Raw genomic sequence first — 23,085 nt, 5'->3', positions numbered from 1 at the left:
GAGTGAATACGGATTCATTGAAATAAGGCTTCATCATACAAATAGTGGCTAGTAATTGTCAGTGTAAGTTATCTTTAAATCTTTAAAGTAAAATTTTTGCTATAATGTTAACAGTCCTTTTTCAAATGACTATTTTATGATTTTATAATTCATGGTGTTAATTTTATACAGTTTCTTTTTTTAATTTTGAAAAAATACTTCCCGGAATCTTTATTACCTAAAAATTAAAGAGCTTCTTTTTAGTTTATTTTTCCTTGGGAACCACAGTATAAATTTATAATTTGCCTTGTGTAGACCAGTCTTACCTATATCATTTTTTGGTTTATTTTTGTTTATAACTGTATATTTTAATATAATTCTAAAAAGAGGTTGGTTGTTTTGCCTTCTTTCTTAGGGAATGTTGTGATTTTACAGTATTTAGGCTTTGATAATTTCTAAACGTGATACTCTTATTCAACCTATCCATTGTTTAAACAAAGACTGCTGTACTTTTTACTCAAGCTAAGTGTTTATTGAAATATTAGTTGATATAAATGCATCTTATGAAAGTTTAAATGTTCTTTTATATTTTGGTAATATACAACACCTCCTTAGAATAGTGGAAGCGTTTTATAATATAGTAATAAAATGTTCTTGATTTTTTTTTTCCATCCCTCTCAGGTGCTATTCAAGTATTGGAAAAGTTCAAGATGCTTTTATATCTTATAGGCAGTCAATTGATAAATCAGAAGCAAGTGCAGATACATGGTGTTCAATAGGGTAAGACGTTATATAAGATAAACAATAAAATTGTTTATATATTAAAACAAAGACCTTTGCATTCTGTACCACGTGTTATATATATTGTTGGGCTTAATAATCCTCTTTAGAAAATATTTAATTCTTCTCTTTTTTTTCTTTTTCTTCTTTTCTTTCTTTCTTTTCTTTTTTAGTGTGCTATACCAACAGCAAAATCAGCCTATGGATGCTTTACAGGCTTATATATGTGCTGTGCAATTGGATCATGGCCATGCTGCAGCCTGGATGGACCTAGGCACTCTGTATGAGTCCTGCAACCAGCCCCAGGATGCCATTAAATGCTACTTAAATGCAACTAGGAGTAAAAATTGTAGTAATACCTCTGCACTTGCAGCACGGATTAAGTATTTACAGGTAAAATTTAAATAGCGTTTACAAAAGAGATTACTTTTTCCATGACACAGCAGGCAGGAAGAGGGTGGATGGCTGGCAAGTTTGTCTAGTTGTGTCATGGTGTTTATGATCTGTTTCCATACTTTGTATACATATCATAGCTTGCAGTATTATTTTATGTTCCATTTTTAAGTGAGATATGAAGTATTTCTAATATGCTCTTTTGCACATTTACTCAGTTGATGCATATTAATTTACATAACTTTTTTTTCTATGTATTGTCTACATTTTTAAGTTTCCATAGCATTTTAGAGAAAGAACACAAACACTGTCTTTCACTCTTGCTTGAAGTTTCATAAGATAATAATTATGAGAGCTCAACTTTGTTCTGATTCTCACAAAGGTTTATATTCTGGTTACCCTCTTTATCCTTAGCATCTTTCTAAAACCCCAAATTTAGAATCTATTTTCTTTAAAACATAATTAGCTACAGCATTTAGGAAGATTTAGTGGACTTGCTCTTACTAAAGTAGGCTTGTGTTAAATTTGCTTTTTACATAATTTTTCCTAGGCTCAGTTGTGTAACCTTCCACAAGGTAGTCTACAGAATAAAACTAAATTACTTCCTAGTATTGAGGAGGCATGGAGCCTACCAATTCCCGCAGAGCTTACCTCCAGGCAGGGTGCCATGAACACAGCACAGCAGGTGAGAAGTTGGGTTATATTCTGCAGGTACCCAGCTTTAAGGGTTATTTCAATCTTTAGTGGTCAAGCTTATTTTACTAAGTGCAGGACTGGCTTTCTTGATAATAAAAAGCCTTTGATTTAATTACAAAGGGATTCTAGATCAAGGTAATACTCCCTATAATGTGGGAGAAATTTGGGGTACCAATTTAGAACCTTTGTGGATTTTCATGATTTTGAGAGAGATTTCTCAAGAAGAAATGCTGCAGTGATTATATTATTTTAAAAAAAAAAATTAAATCCCAAGGAAGGTACACATTCCTCCACTGATAATTCATTTGATTTTGATTTTCAATCATTGTAATCAGCTATGTCCACATAGCTTTGAAAATTATGCAGCTTATAAAAGTTTTTAATTTGAAGGAAAGAATTAAGAGTATATAGAACCATATTTTTGTCTTCCTTCTGTGATTCTTAGGCTTGTAAACCTCATCATCCAAATACTGAACCTGTATTAGGCCTCAGTCAAACACCAATTTCACAGCAATCCTTGCCACTACACATGATTCCTTCTAGCCAAGTAGATGACCTGTCCAGTCCTGCCAAGAGGAAAAGAACATCTAGTCCAACAAAGGTATATATTCTAGAGAACTAGAAAACCCCAATCCAAAAACAGGCCCAAAATGCACGAAGATTTTGAAATTGCAACATCATTTGTTCTGATTTTTATACTTGTGGACATCAGGGAGTGAAAGGTTTGAGTTTCTCTGATAATTATACATTTTTAACACTGTATTTCATCATGAAATCCTAGCATCATAGTGAATAAAGCTAGAGATCAGATTACATGCATCAGGCCATTTTATCCATTTCCCTGCTGCTAAAATTTTAAAACGCTTTTCACCATCACTCTCCAGTAGCATCAAAGTAAATAAAACGTTGGGTCTAAATGACAGCATGCTTTTTTAAAAAGGAATTATTTGTTTCATAATTTGAGGGTGGTGGGTGTGAGGGTGGGTTTTAAAGAATCAATGTTTATATATACTATTAATGATTTCCCCTCCCCCAAATTTAGAATTAACTTCTCAAATTATTTATCATTTAATAATTTTACTTTTGAAAGAACTTAGTATTTTAAAATGATTTCATAGATAAACTGCAGTATTTTATTCCAATTCATTGTCATTTAGTCCCCATTAGTTATTGTTGTTTGGGCCAACCACCATATTCTTTAATCATGTTAACATTTTAACATGTTTTCTTCAGAATACTTCCAATACCTGGAGTAGTGGCCATACAGTGTCACATCCTCCAGCACAGCAACCAGTTCATTCATGGTGCTTGACACCACAGAAATTACAGGTATGTATGCCAAGAAAAGAGTATTTTAACATTTAGAAAAGTCTTTGTTTTGTTTTAGGTCCCCAAAATTATATTACTGGAAAGTTTATCCTTCCCTTGAAAATAAACCCAGTCTCAGTAATTCATCATATGCCACATCTGCTGTTAGGTTTAACTGAAAACCCTAGATGTGGAATCAGAAGGCCTAAGTTTGAGTGTAGTCTGACATTTATTAATTTTGTGACTTTGGGAAAAGTTTAATTTAACTTTCCTAAATCTCTGCGTTCTCAGCTGTAAATGTAATACTACCTTGAATGTTAGCCATGAGGATTAAATGAAATAAGATTATTTTGCTATTACTATAAAAACTGGAGTATCTACATGTTTCATATGCATATCTCTGCATGTTGGCATATCTTGGTAGAAAATAACGCAGATGTAGGTAGAATCATATATATATATATATATATTTGGTTCCTAATACATAGTATTCCTAATATATAGTACAGATATTGCCAGAATATAGAAGCATTGCCTAATTTTACATTCAGTGAAATACAAGAAATTATGTCTTAAGGTTACTTAACATGAAGCAAAATCTTGATTGTGTATATTTGGTATACTGGCTACAAATGCATTTTTTCCCCTTTATTTTGTGATAATAAGGTAACCTGTAGTCAGTGCTAAATGGAATAAGAAAAGAAGTATAGGTCATTAATTCACAGTGTGGGATTGATGTGCTATTCACTTTATCATTGTAGTTTAAATATACTATGTCTCTAAAGCCAAACATCATTGTGAAATGTCATTAGAAAAGAACATTGATAAATAAACTGCTATTAAGAAAACACTCCACTTTAGGTATCAAGGAGGTACTGCTATTCAAATTGAGATCTCTAGTGGTTAAGAAATATAAAAATATGCAAGATTTTAATTCTTCTAATAAAATGGAAGAAAATTTAAGAATTTTGTTAAATTCTTCTGCAAGTTTTTCGTACTAAGTTTTGCTTTAACTAGAAAGTGAAGTGAAATTTGGTGAATCTTGGTTATGAAACTTGTGGTGTTTGGGGTTTGGTTTTGGTTTTTGTTTTGAATTGGGAAATTAACTAATACTCTGACCTGTCCCTGTTTACTTGGAAGAAAATGTGAGTGTCAAGAGAAAGAGAAAGGAAATGTGATTTTTATTGCATCTTAACCCCTCCTCATCCCCCAGGCAGCAGCTACCGCTGTAGCAGAACTGAAGGCAACCAGATCATCTGATGTCTAAGTGTGAGAATTACCTGTAAAAACCAAGTAGCAGTTCAATTTTAACAACACTGAGGTGCTGCGGTTCAGGAAAAAGAAAACTGGATTAAGAGTCAGAGATCCTGCCTTCAAATCCAGTTCTGTCACTTAACCATTCTGGGCCTCAGTTTTCTCGTCTGAAAATGAAGGATCGAAATAGATGGCCTCAAAGACCTCCCATCTCTCAATCTGGGCTCTTGTAGAAGACCATACACACTGAATAAATGGATGTTTATCTCATCAAAGCCTATAAAAGAGATGAAGTGAATAAGATCATATGAGGTCTTTCAGAGTAGCCAGATTAAAACATTTAAAATTAAGGGAATATTTTGTATTGCTGGAAAGTGTTAGATCATAGAAAAGCTAATTCATTAATCAGAATCGTCCATTTGAAACTTCTGAATGAAAGGAAATGTAGATTTTGACATATAACCATCATATGTGATTCTTGCTTTCTTCAAATGATTAAATCTAGTAATAGTTAAGATAGTAGAATTGTAGAGTTGGAAAGAACTTTAGAAAACACACATAACTGTGTACCTTCATCTTATGTTTAAAGAAGCTGAGGTCAGGAGATTATGTAACTTACCGTCAGTCAGATATTTAAAACAGAGGTTAAACTGAAAACCAAGGAGACTATACCTCACATAGTTTTAATATTTTGAATGGCTGGAAGTTCTTTCTCTGGCTTTTTGTTCTGTATACAGATGTGGTGACCATTTTATATTGGGCACATGTGAATTTTAATTTTTAGTTTTTCTTTTCCGTTTGCCCTTTTGTAGCACTTGGAACAGCTTCGTGCAAATAGAAATAATTTAAATCCAGCACAGAAGCTAATGCTGGAACAACTGGAGAGTCAGTTTGTTTTGATGCAACAACATCAGCAGGTGTGTATTAAAGTGATTCTTTATGATTTATAAGGTATACTTTCTCAATTTTTAAAGCTTGAAATCATCTTAAATTGTTTCATGCCCACCTATTTTACCAGAATAAATACCTTTTATTTCTTTTTATTAAAATTCTGTTTGATGACTTTATTTATAGTGTTAGAGATAGGTTTTTAGAGAAAAGATAAACATTAAAAATGAGTCAAATAACATGCATTTTAAAAAAGCCTATTCAGTGCAGGTACAAAAGTGTATTTGGTAATGCAGATATAAAAGTGAGTTAGACCTTCAAGAAACCTTCATTCTACTAGGGGGATACAGTATATTCACAGATACATTACGATACAGTATGTGCAAAATAAATTTTAAAAAAAAGGATTAGAGAAGTGAAGTTTAGCTGGTTTTAGGCTTTTTCTGAATAATTGAGGATGATTTACTTTAATATTTCTCAAGGGAAATTTATGCAAAATTTTGAGTATTCAGCTTAGCCAAACTTCCTGTCCCTATTAGTTTAAGGTATTTTGACTCTTGCATACTTTCTGTGATATCAGTTACATTCTCCAACATCTGGCATTTTAATTTTACTTTTTAGTTAAGGTATAATCAAGTGGTAGAAGGAAGAAAATCAAGTGCTACTAATAAAAGAGAGTTATAACATTTTGGAGGCCTTGACAATAATTGTGTGCTCGTTCCTTCTACCCAAGGAAAATAAAAGCTACTTGTTTTTTTTTTCTAGTTCTCTAATCAATAAAATAGTCAGCATATAAGAAAAAACTTGTCTCTATTATACCAGAAAGTTTGATTTTAAATTTTCATAATTTTATCTATATTTTTAGTCAGAAGAAATAAACATTACAATAAATTCATCACATACTGACTGCATGTTAAGAACATACTCTTTTTCTTTTGATTCACATGAGTAATTATGTTTCTTACCTTTTTTTCCATAGATGAGACAAACTCCAGGAGTTGCACAGGTACGAGCTACTGGAATTCCTAATGGGCCAACAGCTGACTCATCACTGCCTACAAACTCTGTCTCTGGTCAGCAACCACAGGTTGCTCTAACCAGAGTGCCTAATGTCACTCAGCCTGGAATCCGTCCAGCCTGCCCTGGACAGCCTTTGGCAAATGGACCCTTTCCAGCAGGCCCAGTTCCCTGCAGTACAGCAAGAACGCTGGGTAGTACAGACACTATTTTGATAGGCAATAATCACATAACAGGAAGTGGAAGTAATGGAAACGTGCCTTACCTGCAGCGAAACGCACTCACTCTACCTCATAACCGCACAAACCTGACCAGCAGCGCAGAGGAGCCGTGGAAAAACCAACTCTCTAACTCCACTCAGGTAATAGGATAACAACTGCATTATTGGCTTGATATAACTAGCAACTTGCCTATATTTTCATCATATTAAGCCTTGGGGGAAGGGGGGAAAGCCTGGTGAATGAATGGTACAGCTTAGAAAAACGTGTTTTTAAAGATAAAGGTTGACTTGAGGACCTTTATTGCCATCTTAAAAGTAATTTAAGAGGTGTAGTATATATGGGCATATTCAATGCAAGTTCAGCTTTGCCAAGTCTGGCAGCCCGATGGTATCGGTACCTGCTTTTTCTTTTAATTAAGTTTTTATTGATGTGTTTCATATTATTTCTTCTTTTCCCAGTATCTTCCTCCTCTTCCAGGGAGCCGTCCCTTATTATAAACAGAGGAAAAACAAAAGAAACAAAAATGGGGGAAAATGCCTTGAAAAAAAAAATTTGTCAACACATTAGCCTTAGGTGTCACACCTATAGTCTCCTACCTCTTCAAAGAAGGTTGGGAAGTGAATTTTCATCTCTTCTCTTTGGGCCAAGCTCAGCTATTTCAATTTCATAGCATTCAGTTTGGGTTTTGTTGTTCTTGTTGTCCTTTCCATTTACATTTTTATTATCATAGTACATGTTGTTTTTCTGGATCTGATTACTTCACTTTGCCATCGGTTCATATAAGTCTTCCCAATGTTTCCCTGTGTTCTTATTCATTATTTCTTCTAGTACAGTAAATTTTTTTTTTTAGTCACCACATTTTGGTTAGCCTTTCATCTATTGATAGGTGTCTTTATTTTTTTTTCACTTCTAGTTTGTTATAAAACTTGCTCCTCTAAATATTTTGGTGTATATAGTGCCTTTTTTAATCATTGATTTTTGGGGAGGGCAAAGAGAAGGGGCTATACCTACCAGTGAGATCTTGGGGGTCAGGGGGACTGGGTCAAAAGGTATGGACATTTTAGTCACTTTCTTAGTATAATTCCAAATTGCTTTCCAGAGTAGTGGAACCAAACCAACAGGATTTGTGAAAGGTGACTAACAGATTTCTTCGCACTTTTGGCTCTAGCATTCTGCGATGCTGGGACTTAAAAAGATATACTTCCTTTTCCAGTGGAAGGAAGATGGGATTTAAGCAGCAGTGGAGCTATATAAAATCCTCAATCAGTCCACTACAATGAAGCCTACCTAATAGGGTCTTGTACTTAAGACCAAGTATGTTGTTTCCAGAATGTTTCAGGACAATAGCACTGGCAGTTCCTTTCCAGAGGTAGTCATTCTGTTAGTAGCTTGAGCATTGCTTCTTTTGATAGCATGAAACTACATAACTTTAAGTTGGCCAAGTTTGGACATGGCCTAAGGTAGTTCTACACAACTTAAAAGTAGAAAGATGCCTACATTAAAGACTTGCATCCATTTGAGGGGGCGGGCGGGGGGGGGGATTATAGTACTTAATAATAGCTAACTTCCTAAAATCTACTAATGATTAGTACCCATCTCAGTGATATTTAATGTTGTGGCATTTCTGGCATTTACTCAGAGAAATAGTAAAGGCTGTTTCACTTAAGTAACTGAATGTAGTTGTACACATAATCATGGACTTTAAATTTAGTGGCAGTATGAGTTGGTAGCCTAGTAAATACTTTGTCTGTTGAGATACTTTATCTTACTTCATAGAATTTTATGGAGTTTTCATTGCTCTTTGAACTGAAAACCTGATAATTGAGATCAATCATTTTCCCCTAGATTATTGAATAAATTTAGACCTTTGTTAATCAAGACAAGAAAGGTTACTTAGTTGGCTTGTAGAAAAAGCCTGCTTATTTTTACCTCATTAAGACTTTTAATTCTCTTAGGAAAATGGGGATATCAAGGAGTCCCCAATAAGATATGATATAGCCTTGAAATAAAAACTAAACAGGATATGTACTCATAGTAAATTTTGTTGAGCTAGAATTTTAATAATGTCTATTACAGACAAAATAAACTGTTGTTTCAGCCGAAAGATCATTTTCATAGTCATAAACCTGATGAAAAAAGAGAAGAATGAATTTCTTAAAAGTAATTATTTTAATCTTATTCTTTTTTGATAGATAATCTGGACATTTATTATTTAACTTGAAAACAGGTTTTGTAACAGTATTCAAACAATTCCAGGCATTGTACTAGGTGCTAGCAATAGAAATATAAAGAGTGGAACAATCTCTACTCTCAAGGATCTTGTAGTTTAATGAGAGAGACAAGTACACAAATACATATATACACAAATACCAGGTTGTTTGTGAAGGAGGACACTAACAGGTTTATTAGGAAAGTGTTCATTTAGAAGTAGTATTTGAATTGTCAAATCGAGAACTATTAAGTTCCTACCATATGCTATATCATAAAAAACAATTCAGTATCCGATTGCATAAAAACCATTTCAGTAAACATGCCGCTTCAATTTTCTGTGATTAAATTCCTTCTTATCCCTAATAATATATCAGTTGGATTCAGTTTTATGTTGCACAAAATATGGGAAAAGTTCCACAAGCAAAAGAACATCAGATCATTGGGCCAAAAGTTTTCCAAGACTGTCTTGATTGCAAAATGGCTTTTTTCAGGTAATTTTGTTGCTTTAGAGACTGTTATTAACATCTTAAAATGCCCTTAAAAGCAAACAAAAACATGCTGTCATTTTTATTGACATTCTACTCATCCTCATTTAGTTAACCAACAATTTTCAGAAGTTTTTCGATAAATAATTGACTTTTTGGACATTACAAAGAGACAATCCTCATTTTAATATGTATTAAGTTTTCTTTTTTTTTCATTTTGACACATTTCTATTTTATACAAAATATATAATCAGACTCCATATGTAGTTGGCATAGACATTGTCTGTAAATGATCATTTTAGGTTTTTAGTGGGATTTTTTTCTTATGTGTATTTAATTTTTTAGCATGGTTTAGGAATAGTGATTTCCAGAAGGCGAGTATTATGTCTTAGCCAAATTGCTTTCTTATATTAGGGGTGTCAAGTCATTTGAGATATGTGTATTCATATAGATTCATGGTATTTATAACTTTGTACATTCAAGTTACTTATTTTGTTGCCATTTTGAAATTATGACATTCTTGACATATTGACAGTAGCCTAGTATTACTTAAGTCAGTGTTCCTGAGAGATTAAATTCCCTAACAATTACTTAAAATCTCTGAAATGGAATCAGTATCTTTAGAGATATTTCCCTTATAACTCAAGGGGAAATTTTACAGAGCTTTCTAGTGTGTCACCATTCCATTGAATAATCCTTCTTCCAAATTGACACTTTGAATAACTATTATACTTTGTCCTTCTAGTGGCTTTCAAATAAGAACTCGAGATTCTTAATATTATTAGATCATTCTCATTAAGACCTGGTTAAGGTAAGTAGATGACAAGTATGTCTCCATAGTTGCTGGAGAACAAGAGACACAGGATTATTGTGACTAAAGAAGAAAAACCTTAAAGAAGAAAATTCATTTTATTAAATGTTTTCATACATGGTAGAGGACAGTCTCCAGATAATAAGTATTCACACCAAGCCTAAACTTATTAAGTGTAATAATTCAGTTGTAAAATACTGATAAAATTTATATTCTATAATTAAAAACCACTTACTAGTTAGGAGCTTTAAAGCAATGAAGAAATGCTGCTGTCTTCAGCAATCACAAAGTTAAAATCTCAGGAATAACCATTGATCACCATTCTTCTTAAGCTAGGCCGTTTATATCTCAAGTCAGACATCTAAAATTACCCACATTTCCTAAAACAATAGTCTGGTATATAAATTGTTGGGTTGAGGTCTCAAGGAGGAGAGGAATGAGAGAAAAGGGATTTGAGGATATAGCAGTAAAAAGGAAAGCAGGGAGAAGCAATTATAACCCCTTCCCTTAGCAATGACAGGCAAGCCATCTATCCTCTCCTGCATTAGCTCTCTAATGCCTTACTAGCTGTTTTACTACAACAAGGTAGTTTTATTTAAAGGCAAGATTTTAAGATTCAGAAAGACAGAATGAATGCTAGAAATATTTAAGATTTTTTTAAAATAAAAATTTATAAAATTTTAATGAATTCTGGCAGTCATTGAATCAGTGTTAATTCAGCAGCATGGTATGGTGAAAAGTAGACAGAACTACTCAAAAGACCTACATTTAAGTTTGAACTCCACCATTTAATAACAAGTTACTTGGACAAGTCACTTCATATCGAAGAGTCTCAGTTTCCTTGTCTGCAAAATGGGGATAATACTTAAAGTCTCCCACTTCACAGGGTTGTTGTGAAGAACAAAGTACAATGTTCATAAGAGACTTTTAAAAGTACAGTATGAATTGAATGATTATTGATTTTTTTGGGTCATTTTATGTACACTTGTGTCAAAATTTATAATTATTATAGTGATTTACTAATGCTTAAATATTTATTATCTTCTATAAGTAATGGTCCAAATACTTCTGAGCATTCTACAAGGTACAGTATGTTAGTATTTTCTCATTTAAAACTTTTACTGTGAGGAGCAGTTTCTTTGGTACCTGGAGGATTTGGAATATTTGTGATCAGCCTTCATGTATTTATTTTTAGGGATTTTGATATTTAAAAGAAAAACTAAAAAGCAGTCTTAATTTTTAACAGTACATATTATATCTGATTTTTTTTCCCCTTAAAATTGGTCTCAAACTTTTTTCTTTCTTTTTAGGGGCTTCACAAAGGTCAGAGTTCACATTTGGCAGGTCCTAATGGTGAACGACCTCTCTCTTCCACTGGGCCTTCCCAGCATCTCCAGGCAGCTGGCACTGGTATTCAAAATCAGAATGGACACCCTACCATGCCTAGCAATTCAGTAACACAGGGGGCTGCTCTCAATCACCTCTCCTCTCACACTGCTACCTCAGGTGGACAACAAGGCATTACCTTAACCAAAGAGAGCAAGCCTTCAGGAAACACATCAATAGTGCCTGAAACAAGCAGGCATTCTGGAGAGACACTTAACAGCACTGCCGGTGTAGAGGGACTTCCTAATCATGTCCATCAGGTGACGGCAGATGCTGCTCCCAGCCCTAGCCATGGAGATTCTAAGTCACCAGGTTTACTTAGTTCAGACAATCCTCAGCTCTCTGCCTTGTTGATGGGAAAAGCCAATAACAATGTGGGTACTGGAACCTGTGACAAAGTCAATAACATTCACCCAGCTGTTCATACAAAGACTGAGAATTCTGTTGCCTCTTCACCATCCTCAGCCATTTCGACAGCAACACCTTCTCCAAAATCTACCGAACAGACTACCACAAACAGTGTTACCAGCCTTAACAGCCCTCATAGTGGACTACATGCAGTTAATGGAGAGGGATTGGAGGACTCTCAGAGCCCCATGAAAACAGACCTGCCTCTAATTAGCCACAAACCTACCCCTCAAATCATACCATCAATGTCTGTGTCCATATATCCCAGCTCAGCAGAAGTTCTAAAAGCATGCAGGTTAGTCTGGGAAAAATTTATAAGAAATTGAAAATTATTTGCTGTTGGCCTAAGTTAAATGTTTTCTTGATCTTTCATAAAGCCTGGTTTGTCACATAAACATAAAGATGAACTAATTAGGACATGGCAAGTATGCAAAATTAAAAGAAATGAGAAATCAGTTAATTAATGCAATAGCTTGACAGTTACTGTTTTTGTACCCAGGAACTGTGTTTCTGTTCTGTTGGTTTTTGTTTGTTTGTTTTCTAAGGTAAGATTTTTATAAGCTACAAAATCTGATGTCATTTTAGTTTATTCTTGTTTCTTTCTAGTGGTGATGGCTTTGCCAGAGAAGCCTCACATCTCTTGTCACTTGCTTTCCCATTTAGTTAGAATAAAAAGTGCAAAATTTTCATTGGGCAAAAGATTATCCAAGATCCTAGAATTCTGTTACTACTTTAATGTTTTTCTAAGAGTTGCATAACTTAAAGCTACAAAAGGAACCTTATATTTCTCCTACCTCAGTCACTTTTATCTTTGAAATGAAATAACTAAAGACCAATTAATTGCAATTTACTTAAGGTCACACAGCAGCTTCACACTAGATTAGACCTTGGAATGATGATTTAAGAGGAAAGGGCAGAATTGTCAGGATTTGAGACATTTAATTGCCAGCTGGTGTTTAGAGTAGTCTCTGTCTTCTGCTATCAAAATATAGGTGGATACGAAAATATAAGAGAGAAATTGGTAGGTTTCTTCCTCAACTCCTCTTTCCTCCCCAAAAAAACAGGTTAAACTATTTTTGTATTCCTGTAGTATTTAGAGGAAAAATACACATACACATTGTTTATTGATTTAGAAATGGCATAGAAAAGGAAGAGAAGGGTTCAGAAGAAATGGAATTCTTTCTAATTTTCTGTTTCCCTTATATATTATTTCTCACCCCAGTTATTCATAAGGAACTGGGAAATGGCAGACACACTGTATTATGTGAGCACTTAGATTGAATTTGACTGGTAGTTGTTTATGATGTTGAGAATTAGCTATAGGAATGATGATTTTTAGTGCACGGAATTTCAGTTTTGAGATATATCATGATCACTTTAAGTCAAATCTTTTCAAGTGTTAACATAGAAAAATAAAATCTTATTTATATATACTATTTGATTCTTACAAGAACCTGGGAGGAGGTAGATGCTATTATTATCTGTATTTTGTAAATGAGGGAATTGAGGCTAAAAAAGGTTAAGTAACTTGTGTAGCTTCACATGGCTAGTAAGTGTCTGAGGCAGGAGTCAGTTCTTCCTAATTTCAAATTCAACATTATCAGTCACACACACAAAAAAAATGGCTAAATGTCATATATGACTTTTTTTCCTCTTCAGTTGGTTGCTAGGTCATCATTTAGTACTGACTGTAGTGTCTGTCCAGCTTGTTCTCTATTCTACCCCCTCTGTACCCCAGTACCTCTTCTTTTACTGCCTAAATGCTTCTGACACTACTGCTGTTGAAATAGGAGATGATTTCACTGCTACTCCAATCCTGGAAAATGGAAGTGGAAGACATTGCTAAAAAGCATCTGTAGAATTATATGGCTCAGTACCATTGAACTAGGGAAATGAAGGACTCTATGTCATTGCTCCCAAAGAAATTCATGTGTGGACTACTTAACTATATAACAATCTCGGGATATAGATCTGGTTAGTTATGTTTTCCCAATGCATTAAAATGGTCTTCTTTCTCATTCTTAAGAGGTTTATATAAATGTTTATCTCAGTGAATTGTGAAGCATAGTCTTCCATTCTATTTTTAGGTTTTAATCTCCACATTTAACTCTTCTAGCAGTAAATCTCTTTATCTCACAGGCTATATTTTATGACTAAATTTGTTTTTAGGATGTTAGCACAATTACTTTAGCAGCATATTTTTTTATATTCTAAAGTTTTTGTTTTTAAAATTCATATTCATTTATGTCTCATCTGGTAGCTTAAATTAAATTTCAATTTCTAAATCCTTTAGTTTATACTGTACTTATAATTAAATTTTCTATCTTATAAATATTAGCCACCTCAAATCTTTTTTGGAGATAGGCAAGATGTAAAAAATAAGATATCTTCAATGTTGAACATTTTCCTGGATCATGAAAATAAAATTTTAATTCTAAACAAGATTTTAGAGATAATATTAATTCCTTGATTTCATAGACTTGGAAATACCAGACAAACAAAATAAATCAATCAGAATAAGCAGGCATTTTTGAGGTGCTTACTGTGCTCCTGACGTTGTTGTAGGTGCTAGAAATACAGATACACAAATGAAACCATTACCATCCTTAAGGATCTCTGGTTCTTGGATTAGGAAAGGGACGATAAAATGTGTTTACAGGTAAGTAACTACAAGAAAGATACACAATAAATACAGTGAGGACAAGGTGGGAGGGGCATTAATGATAGAAAACTTTTCCATGGGAGGCTTGAAGGAAAAGAGAATTGAGCTCAACTATGAAGTTGCTAAGGGTCCTAGGAGCAGAGGTGAGGAAGTAGGATATTCTGAGTGTTGAAGGTAGCTGTGCAACATTCTAATGTGTGGTCAATCTAGAAAGATAGGGTAGAGCCATATTATAGACTTACATTTTATTGTAGAGACAATGCAGAGCCACAGCAACTTCTTGAGCAGTAGTGGGACTTGGTCAGATGGGCATTTTAGAAATAGCAGTTTTAATGAAGCAAAAACAATTAGGAGTCTGGTGAAAGGTTTTGAGCATCTGGAAAGAGGTGGTTTTTATGTGAGTAGAGAGAAAGGGAGTGATTAATCTATTAACCAGACTTGCCAAGTAATTGGAAATGGGTGAGGGCAGAGCTGAGAACTACTCTCAGAATGACAACTTGAGTGACTCTGTGCCCTTCATGGAAAAAATAATGGATTCTGCTTTGACTATGAGATGCACAGAATATATCTTAAGTGGGGATGTCAAGCAGTTAATTAGAAATGTAAGTCTTTGAAGCCCTCAGGAAAGAGATAAGGAAGTTATTTGGGAGTTATTTGCCTGGAGAAAAAGTTGATCCCTTATGAAGGGATGAAAATGGCCAACAGAGAAAAGGAAAACAGGCCCAGGCCATAGCCTTATGCACACATACGTGGTGAGACCTGGATGAATGATTCTGCAAAGCAGAATGAGAATGATCAAAAGGAAGATAAAAGTCCCTATTCTAATGGGGTAGACAACAAGTAAACCTGTAAAAGATATTTACAAGATAAATTGGATATAATCAACTGGAAAGGCAGTAGCTTTAAAGGAAAGTAACACCATCTCCCATCACTGACTGTCCCACACACGGATGCTGTACTACACCCACTCTCACCTCGACAGCTCTGCGTGTGAGCTTTCCTCATTTCCTTTAAGACTCATCTCAAATCCTAAGTCTTTCCCAGTCCCCCTACCTTGCTAAAGCCTTCCGCTCTCAGATTGTCTTCCATTTACTCTATATATCTTGTATTTTCCTAGTTGTTTTCATGTTGTCTTCCCATTAGAATGTGAATTCTTTGAGAGAAATACTTCTTTCATTTCCCCAGTGCTTAGCACAGTGTGTGGCACAGAGTAATGATAGGCTCACTGGCCTGCTGACTGCCTGGTTTGAGAAGAGAAAGTCTAAAACAGCTGTCATTCAGGGAAGAATAGAATTGTCCTGTAGCAGTGGGTAACATCAGTTTTTGGTAGACTCAGTGTTCATGGTTGTGTTAACCTGTTCCGGTATTTTAGCTGTTTAGTGGTGGAAACCATACCTTTTCAATATCTTTCCATGTAACCACTCTGGCCTTGGATGTTTAAAGTTATTTGTTCTCTTCTGAGATCTGCTTTCATTCATCTTTTTTTTTTCTTATTCTGGGAGAAACACACCTTACTATAAATATATCAGAAAATAGTTTGTGTTCTCCTCTGGATTTTTCAGAAAAGTTTTGAACTCACTGCATTAATGTGTTTTTTATGCCTGGAATCCCTTTGCTCAAGTGTTTTCCTTAAATAATAGTAATTCCCATAATCAGAAGGTATTACAAAAGTCTTAGTGCAAATTTAAATTACATTCTTCATAAAGTGTTTTAAAGATTTACAAAGTGCTTTCTTTACACTAACTCTGAATTAAGTCATGTAAGCATTATTATTCTTTATTTACAGATGAAACTTAGGCTCTGAAAGTTTAAGTGACTTTGTCAGTATCACATGCCTTATAAATTAATATCTGAACCATGATTCTAGTCATTATGATATACCATGATGCTTTCCTTTAGACCAAAGTTGTTGACTCCTTTCCTTCAACTCTTCATTTTAAACAAAAAAATGTTTTATCATCTCCTAGGTTTGTGTGCTAAATTGGAGAAAGCAATGTTATAGGTAGTTAGAAATGATACTTAATCAAAAAGCATTTATATCTTGGTCTTGTAATTTTTTTAAACTTATAGGTATGTATGAGTAAAAGATCATTAATTTACACTTTTCATTTTTTAGACTTTTAGAATTTTTGGATAATCTGAAAGTGCCTTTTGAAGGTTTCCTTCTACTCTTTGTAAGGAAAAGGAGCTAACTAATGAAAAATGTACCCTACCATGAAAGAGAATAACTTTTAGTTTGTTTTGAATAATTAATTTATTTTTAGTTTTCAACCTTCACTTCCATAATGAGTTTTAAATTTTCCCTCCCACTGCTCCCCTACCCTCCCCAAGATGGCATGCAATCTGATATAGGCTATACTTATGCATTTTTATTAAACATATTTTCACATTAACTAATGGAAGGAACCACAAGAAAGAAGAAACAAAACAAAACAACAAAAGAAAAGGAGAACAAACAGTATGCTTCCATCTGCATTCAGACTCTTGAGTTCTTTCTCTGGATGTGAATAGCATTTTCCATCATGAGACTTTTGGAGATGTCTTAGATCCTTGCATTGCTGAGAAGAGCCAAGTCTATCAAAGTTAGTCATCCCGCAATGTGACTTACTGTGTACCACATTCTGACTGTTCTATTCACTTCACTCAGCATCAGTTCATGTAAATGAAAGAGAACTTTTTAAAACACTTTAGTTTGCCTACAAATAAACATTATGCGTATTACATACAATAATGCTTTTAGAATTATATTACACTTTATTTTCATTCTCTTTTAATTTGTTGATTTGTTTATTAAAGCAGTTAAATGTTTTCCCTAATATACAACTGTATTCTTCCTTCTTCTCATTACTTTCAGATACAAATTATAATATTAAAAGTTTTTCTTATAAAATGATATATTACCCAATTTGTTCACTAATTTGCATTGACCTTTCCTTCAGTTAGGGCAAATTAGTGAGGTCTTATTTTATTTAAACAAAATAATGTAAATTATTTTGACTTTGAAAAGAGTTATCTAATATTCCCTTTATTTCTTTCCTTCATGCCCCCCACTCACCTCTCCTTTTTTCTCGCAGACTATAAAATTTCTCTCTTCTCTACTCCATATTGAATATAGCATCACCTCTCAAGCCTGTAGTTTGGGCTTTAAAAGCCTTCTATGGACTGTAGGTACAAAGAAAAAAAGTTACCAACCAGAGAGAACATTGGCTGCAGGATTTCACTACTTACTATAATTAATGTGATTAATCTTGAAAGCAGAAATTTGGGGGAGGGGGGACTATAGCTTTTATAATGGAAATTTTCTCCCCTCAATCCCTCTTCCAGCCTCTTTTTCAGGAAAGAGTATTATTTAGTCATTTTTGCCTCATCATTTTAAGCACAGACATATTTTTTTAGCCAAGATAAAGGGATGTTTATTAACATCTCATTAATGTACAAAATGTCATATACAGTATAATGAATCTACCTAGCCTTGGAGGGAGCCGAGTTTAAACCTAAAGTTCTCATGTTTTTGCGGCCACAGACACACATACACATACATACAAACACACACAACCAAAAACATACAATATCCCTCTTTGGTTTATTTTTCTTAGTTAACACTCCCATCCCCATCCTCTGGCACGCAAAAATCATTTCCTAAGACCTCCCTCTTGTTCCTATCTCCATTTCCTGCTTTTCTGTATGTTATCCCCTCATATTCCGTTTTTCTGTGCCTTACAAGGTGATTTAATTGGACTTACTTTATTTAAGTACAGGCTGAGAAAGAAGGAATTTTTCCTCCATCTCCCAGACTATGATAACAAAGGACTTAGTGGTCATAAATACTTATTTGTGGTTTTTTTTCCTTTTTTTATAGTGTTAACTAGTATAAATTAACAGAAATAATAGGATACAAATCAGTTTTGGGAGAGAATGGTATAAAATCTTTCTAGCCTTTATTTTTAAGGGTAGAGTGGTATGTAGAATTTGGCTGTTTAAAAACCCAAATACTAGTATAGATGGTGACCAGAGATGGTAGGGACCATGGAGTAAAAATGGATAGAAGAATGTTGTATTGTACGTTATTTTTCTTAAAGATAAAATTGTACTTGTTTGAAATGTGGTAAGAAGCAGTGGATGAACAGAAGTGCAAAATGAAGGCAGCTGGGCTTTTGAACTTCCTCTCATTTCCTTAAGTTTTCACAGTGATAGCTTCATTGTTTGTTTTGAAGTATATTTATAGTCAGTTATTAGTTTAGTAATGCATTCCAAAGCCAAGTGCACTATGTGTTTCATTAATGTCACCATTAACTTGTATCAGATCTACATATTCTAATAACTTGCCAGTAATAAAGAATGTATCGTTTACTCTTTTCTGATAACCTAAGAAGTTGTTCATGGTTATGATGTAATTACGTTATTTACATTGAATGGCCACTTTAATTGGATGCTGTCAGTTCGTCATAATAATGCTAATGGTGGTTAGCACTATACAGTGAAAAGATACAAATGTGATTTTTTTCTTTCTGTATAAATTATAATTTTATCAAATGTCTAAACCATTTAATTACAATGTATCATGGACCTTCTTCATGTCTTTTCTTTTTAAAACTATTAACAGCTATTTTCTATTCCATTGTTATCTGTTTGAGCATTGTTATCTTTCCTGTTTTTTATGATGTAAAACTGATTTTGGCAGAATTCTTTAGTCATCTTAAATTGTGGTGTATCGTATTTAAGTGAATGATTTTATTTTCTGCTGTTCTAAGTAACCAGCAGGCCAAATTTATCTTAAAATATTTTTAATTTTAAAAAACCCAAGTTAGTGGTTTTAGCTACATAGAGATCTCGTGATAAGAAATTTCCTCTGTCAGTGTGGATTTACAGCTACTCTAAAACTTTGAAGTCACTGAAAACATTTCATGATTTCACAAATGCAAGGCCAGCTCACAGTCCATTCTAGGTCTCTTTTCATGCTTTCTTTTATAATATTTGTCATATACAGACTTACGGGCCAGTTTTATGAGTACATTTTACAGCACTGTAAGGTTTGCAGAGCATTTTACGTTTGATCCACATAACTCAGTGAAATGCGTGCAGTTTCTATCCTTACTTTATAGATAGGGAAACTGAAACTGAGAGTTATTATTATGTGTCAAGAGACACACAGCTAATCAGTGTCTGATGTAGGATTTGAACTCAGGTCTTCCTGACTGAAAGTCCAGCACTCTACCATACCATCTAGCTATCTTATTTGTAATCCACTTCACTTTTTTTTCTTTTTTACTTTAGATTAGACATGATTGTGGCTAAAGAGTTGACATGAAAATGTCTCGAACATTATTTGTTTAAAAGATGAACCTGTGTACCTCTAGAATGGAGTGAATGAGAAGCATTGGTTAAATAGCAATTTACTTTTACTTAAGATAAAATCAGTAAATGTTGTGGGACTTAAAACTTAAATATAATTCTTTAAACTTGGGTTTTATTTAGAACTTTAAAAATAACAATCTCTTATCTTTAATTGATTCAGTGATTTATAGTGGAAAAGAGATCTTGGAATATGACAAAACCTGGATTCAGATTCTGTCTCTGAAACTTATGCCTGTATGGCCAAAGCACTTAAATGCTTTAAGTCTATGTTTCATTATCTGTAAAATGTGAGCAATATCTATAAATACATATTTCACAGGGTGTTTGTGAAGTTAAAATGGGAAAAGTACATAAAAATTTCTGTTATGTCCATAAATGGAGTCACTTTTAAACCAGTTCTTGAAAAATCATCTGTAAATCTTCCTATATACACATAATTTATATGTTGTCATATATAGGAAAATAAGAATAACTAATTTTTCATGAGTAGCCATTTCATGTAGTTAGGTTGAATTAATTGTAATTAATTAATGAGAAAATCTGTTTATCATGAAGTAAATTCATTGTGTATTCTATATTTTGTTTGTATTTTAGATCATGTAGAAATCATGAATTAATACATTTCAATCACGGTGAGAGTTCAGAATAAATTACATTTTAACAGCTTAGGATTTTAAAAAAAATCTAAAGTGTGGTATAGTGAGTATAACTGTAGGGTGCAAGTGACAGAAAATTATTTTCTGTTAACTATTTTCAATTTAAATGATTTCAGGTTATATTTAATTTTTATTCGTAGTTTATGTTCATTATTATGTCATGATTAAGAAGCAGCATAGTAAATAGAAAAGCCAGGCTTTGGAATAAACCAGGAAGACCTGTTAAAGTTTAGTTGAAATCCCATCTGTGACATAACCTGGCTCTTTGACCTAGCAGAAGTCATCAGCACCCTCAAGCAGTTCTCTTAACACTATAAATTGCAGAGCAGTTTGCCAGTCTGCATTGGTAGATGAAGTTTTCTCACTAAAAATTCCTTATACCAAGAAATAACAAATCTGTGATGGGAAGATAGCCATTTTTAGTCCAGATCTTTTATTTCTTAAATATAGGGGTCTCCCATGATTCTCTTCCTCCCAACAGTTCTGATTATGAACTTGTCTATAACTTAGTAGGGAGTTGCCTTGAGCACTCAAAAGTGATTTTCCCATAATCATACCTAGAAAGTAGTGTCAAAGATAGGGTGTGAACCTAAATGAATAATGAAATAGGACCAGAATTGAATGGGGAAGGCCAGTGGCCTAGATATTTTGGAACTTGCATAGTGCTTTTTAATAACCATAAGCCTCTCCCTGAAACAAAGGCACTTTTTTTTTTAATACCACTCTTAAATTATTCTGATGGTAATATTCAGTGGCTGTAAATGAGTGGATGAAATAAGATTCTAATTGGGGGGAACAAAGCATAGAGAAAGTGATACCACAGTTTACAAAGAATTAAAAGTTGTGTAGTTATGTCACTCTTCTCCTATACTCCTTTTACTGTAATTATGCTGCTTCTACCAAGTAATACGGACTTTGATCAGATCTGGGTGAACAAGACATTGCACACAGAAAGTTTTCCTTCAGAAAATAGCCTTTGTATTCTGTTATCTATAAATTAAATTGGGAGTATTGTCAACAGTGTTACTTTCACCCCCAGTTCCAAACTGATAACATAGGAAAAGAATTATTCCTGATAATAATTTCATAGCCCAATAACTCAGTCAAGTTTTGATTCTGAAATTTGTTGAGAAAAGGCTTTATTTTCAAAGTTGTTGAATTTCTTTCTACATTTGAGGAAAGTAATTGAGAAATGCTTTCAATAATTCATCTTATTTTATGATATAAGATAATATTTTTCAGTAGATAGTTTGAGTTTTTTCCTCCTAAAAGGAAAAGTATTTAATCTAGGCTCCTAAAACTAATTAATTAATTAGTTTGATTTATTTATTATTGTAAACTTGACAGATATCCACAGATGTGAACATTTACCTACAGAAAAAAAAGATGCATTTGAAGCTGTAAATCTTTATTATGTACACCTTGGAGGGGGTGCACTTATTTATTTGTTTATGTATTTATTTCAGATTTAGCAATGTAGTTCCACTTTGGCCCTATTTTTCTATGTCCTTTTAAAATTTTTCTTCTGGCTTCCTCTATTTTTTTAATGCTTCATTGATTATCTTTGCTTTGTTTTCTTTGTAAGAGGCATTATCGCTCCTCTCCAAAAGCCTTCTATTATAACAAATGAGGATAGTCACGCAAAATAAATTCATACCCTGACTGTGTCTGAAAAATGTATATTTATCAATTGATGGACACCCACCTTGTCTTCCAACTATAACACAAAAGTATTGTTACAAATTTCTTTGTAGATGTTGGTTCTTTCACTCTTACTTTGATCTCTTTATAGCCTAGTACTCATATTGCTGCATTTGGGCATATGGTTTCACATTACTTTCCAGAATGGTAGGACAACTAAACAACTATACCAACAACTTGTCCTCCCACAACCTCACCAGCAATTGTCATTTTCCTTTTTTGTCATCTTGGCTTATCTCATGGATGTTAGGTGGAATGTCAGAATTGTTTCAATTTATATTTCTCTGATTTGTAATTTGGAGCTGTCTTATCTCCTAAGAGCCTTCCTCTCCTTGTTTGGTCAAGAATTCTTCCCGTATTCATTGCTGTGAAAAGTATCTTTCCTTTGTTCTTCTAATTTTTTCATGATTTAACCTTTTTTTTTAAACCTGCATCTGTTTGGCGTTTATTTATAGTATCACTTCTGATGTTGGTATCAACCATTTCTTCTCAGACTTCTTTACAGCTTTCCCGGGGGAAATTTTTTTTTTAATTGGGACCCTTGGGGTTTATCTATTGAATAATATACAGCTGTGTTCCACTTATTTATCTAATCTGTTCTACTGATCAACTTTCCATTTTTTTTAACCTGTACCAAGTAATTTTGATGCTTACTGTTTCATAGATTAGGTACTATTTTGCCCTTTCTTCTCTTATTTAGAATCTTTAGTTCCTCTAAATGAATTTAGTTATCAAATTGTCTAGTTCTGTAAAGGAATCACCCTTTGGTAGTTTGATTGGTATGTCAGTGAATCTATAAATTAATTTAGATACTGTTATTATATTTTTGCATTATTGGCAGGGTCCAGTCATGCACAATTAATACCTCTCCAGT

General features: G+C 33.6%; 1 protein-coding gene across 6 annotated transcripts in view; it reads left to right on the top strand.

The window, feature by feature from the left end:
* The window catches only part of KDM6A (lysine demethylase 6A), a 266,362-nt gene that overhangs the window by 208,300 nt on the left and 34,977 nt on the right, over positions 1–23,085 (top strand). For 3 of the 6 annotated variants that reach the window (XM_020996046.2, XM_078146572.1, XM_020996048.2), the window contains 8 exons: positions 661–759; positions 933–1,152; positions 1,703–1,837; positions 2,294–2,449; positions 3,082–3,177; positions 5,223–5,327; positions 6,278–6,676; positions 11,354–12,132. In XM_020996046.2, coding sequence (XP_020851705.1) covers positions 661–759; positions 933–1,152; positions 1,703–1,837; positions 2,294–2,449; positions 3,082–3,177; positions 5,223–5,327; positions 6,278–6,676; positions 11,354–12,132 — 1,989 coding nt within the window. The remainder of the gene's footprint in view (positions 1–660; positions 760–932; positions 1,153–1,702; positions 1,838–2,293; positions 2,450–3,081; positions 3,178–5,222; positions 5,328–6,277; positions 6,677–11,353; positions 12,133–23,085) is intronic. The other 3 variants (XM_020996047.2, XM_020996044.2, XM_020996045.2) reach the window with 3 other exon arrangements.

The sequence above is a fragment of the Phascolarctos cinereus genome, unplaced genomic scaffold (genome assembly GCF_003287225.1).
Source record: "Phascolarctos cinereus isolate Bilbo 61053 unplaced genomic scaffold, phaCin_HiC Scaffold_726;HRSCAF=1367, whole genome shotgun sequence".
Classification (NCBI taxonomy): domain Eukaryota; kingdom Metazoa; phylum Chordata; class Mammalia; order Diprotodontia; family Phascolarctidae; genus Phascolarctos; species Phascolarctos cinereus.
This window is presented reverse-complemented; position numbering and strand designations above follow the sequence as displayed.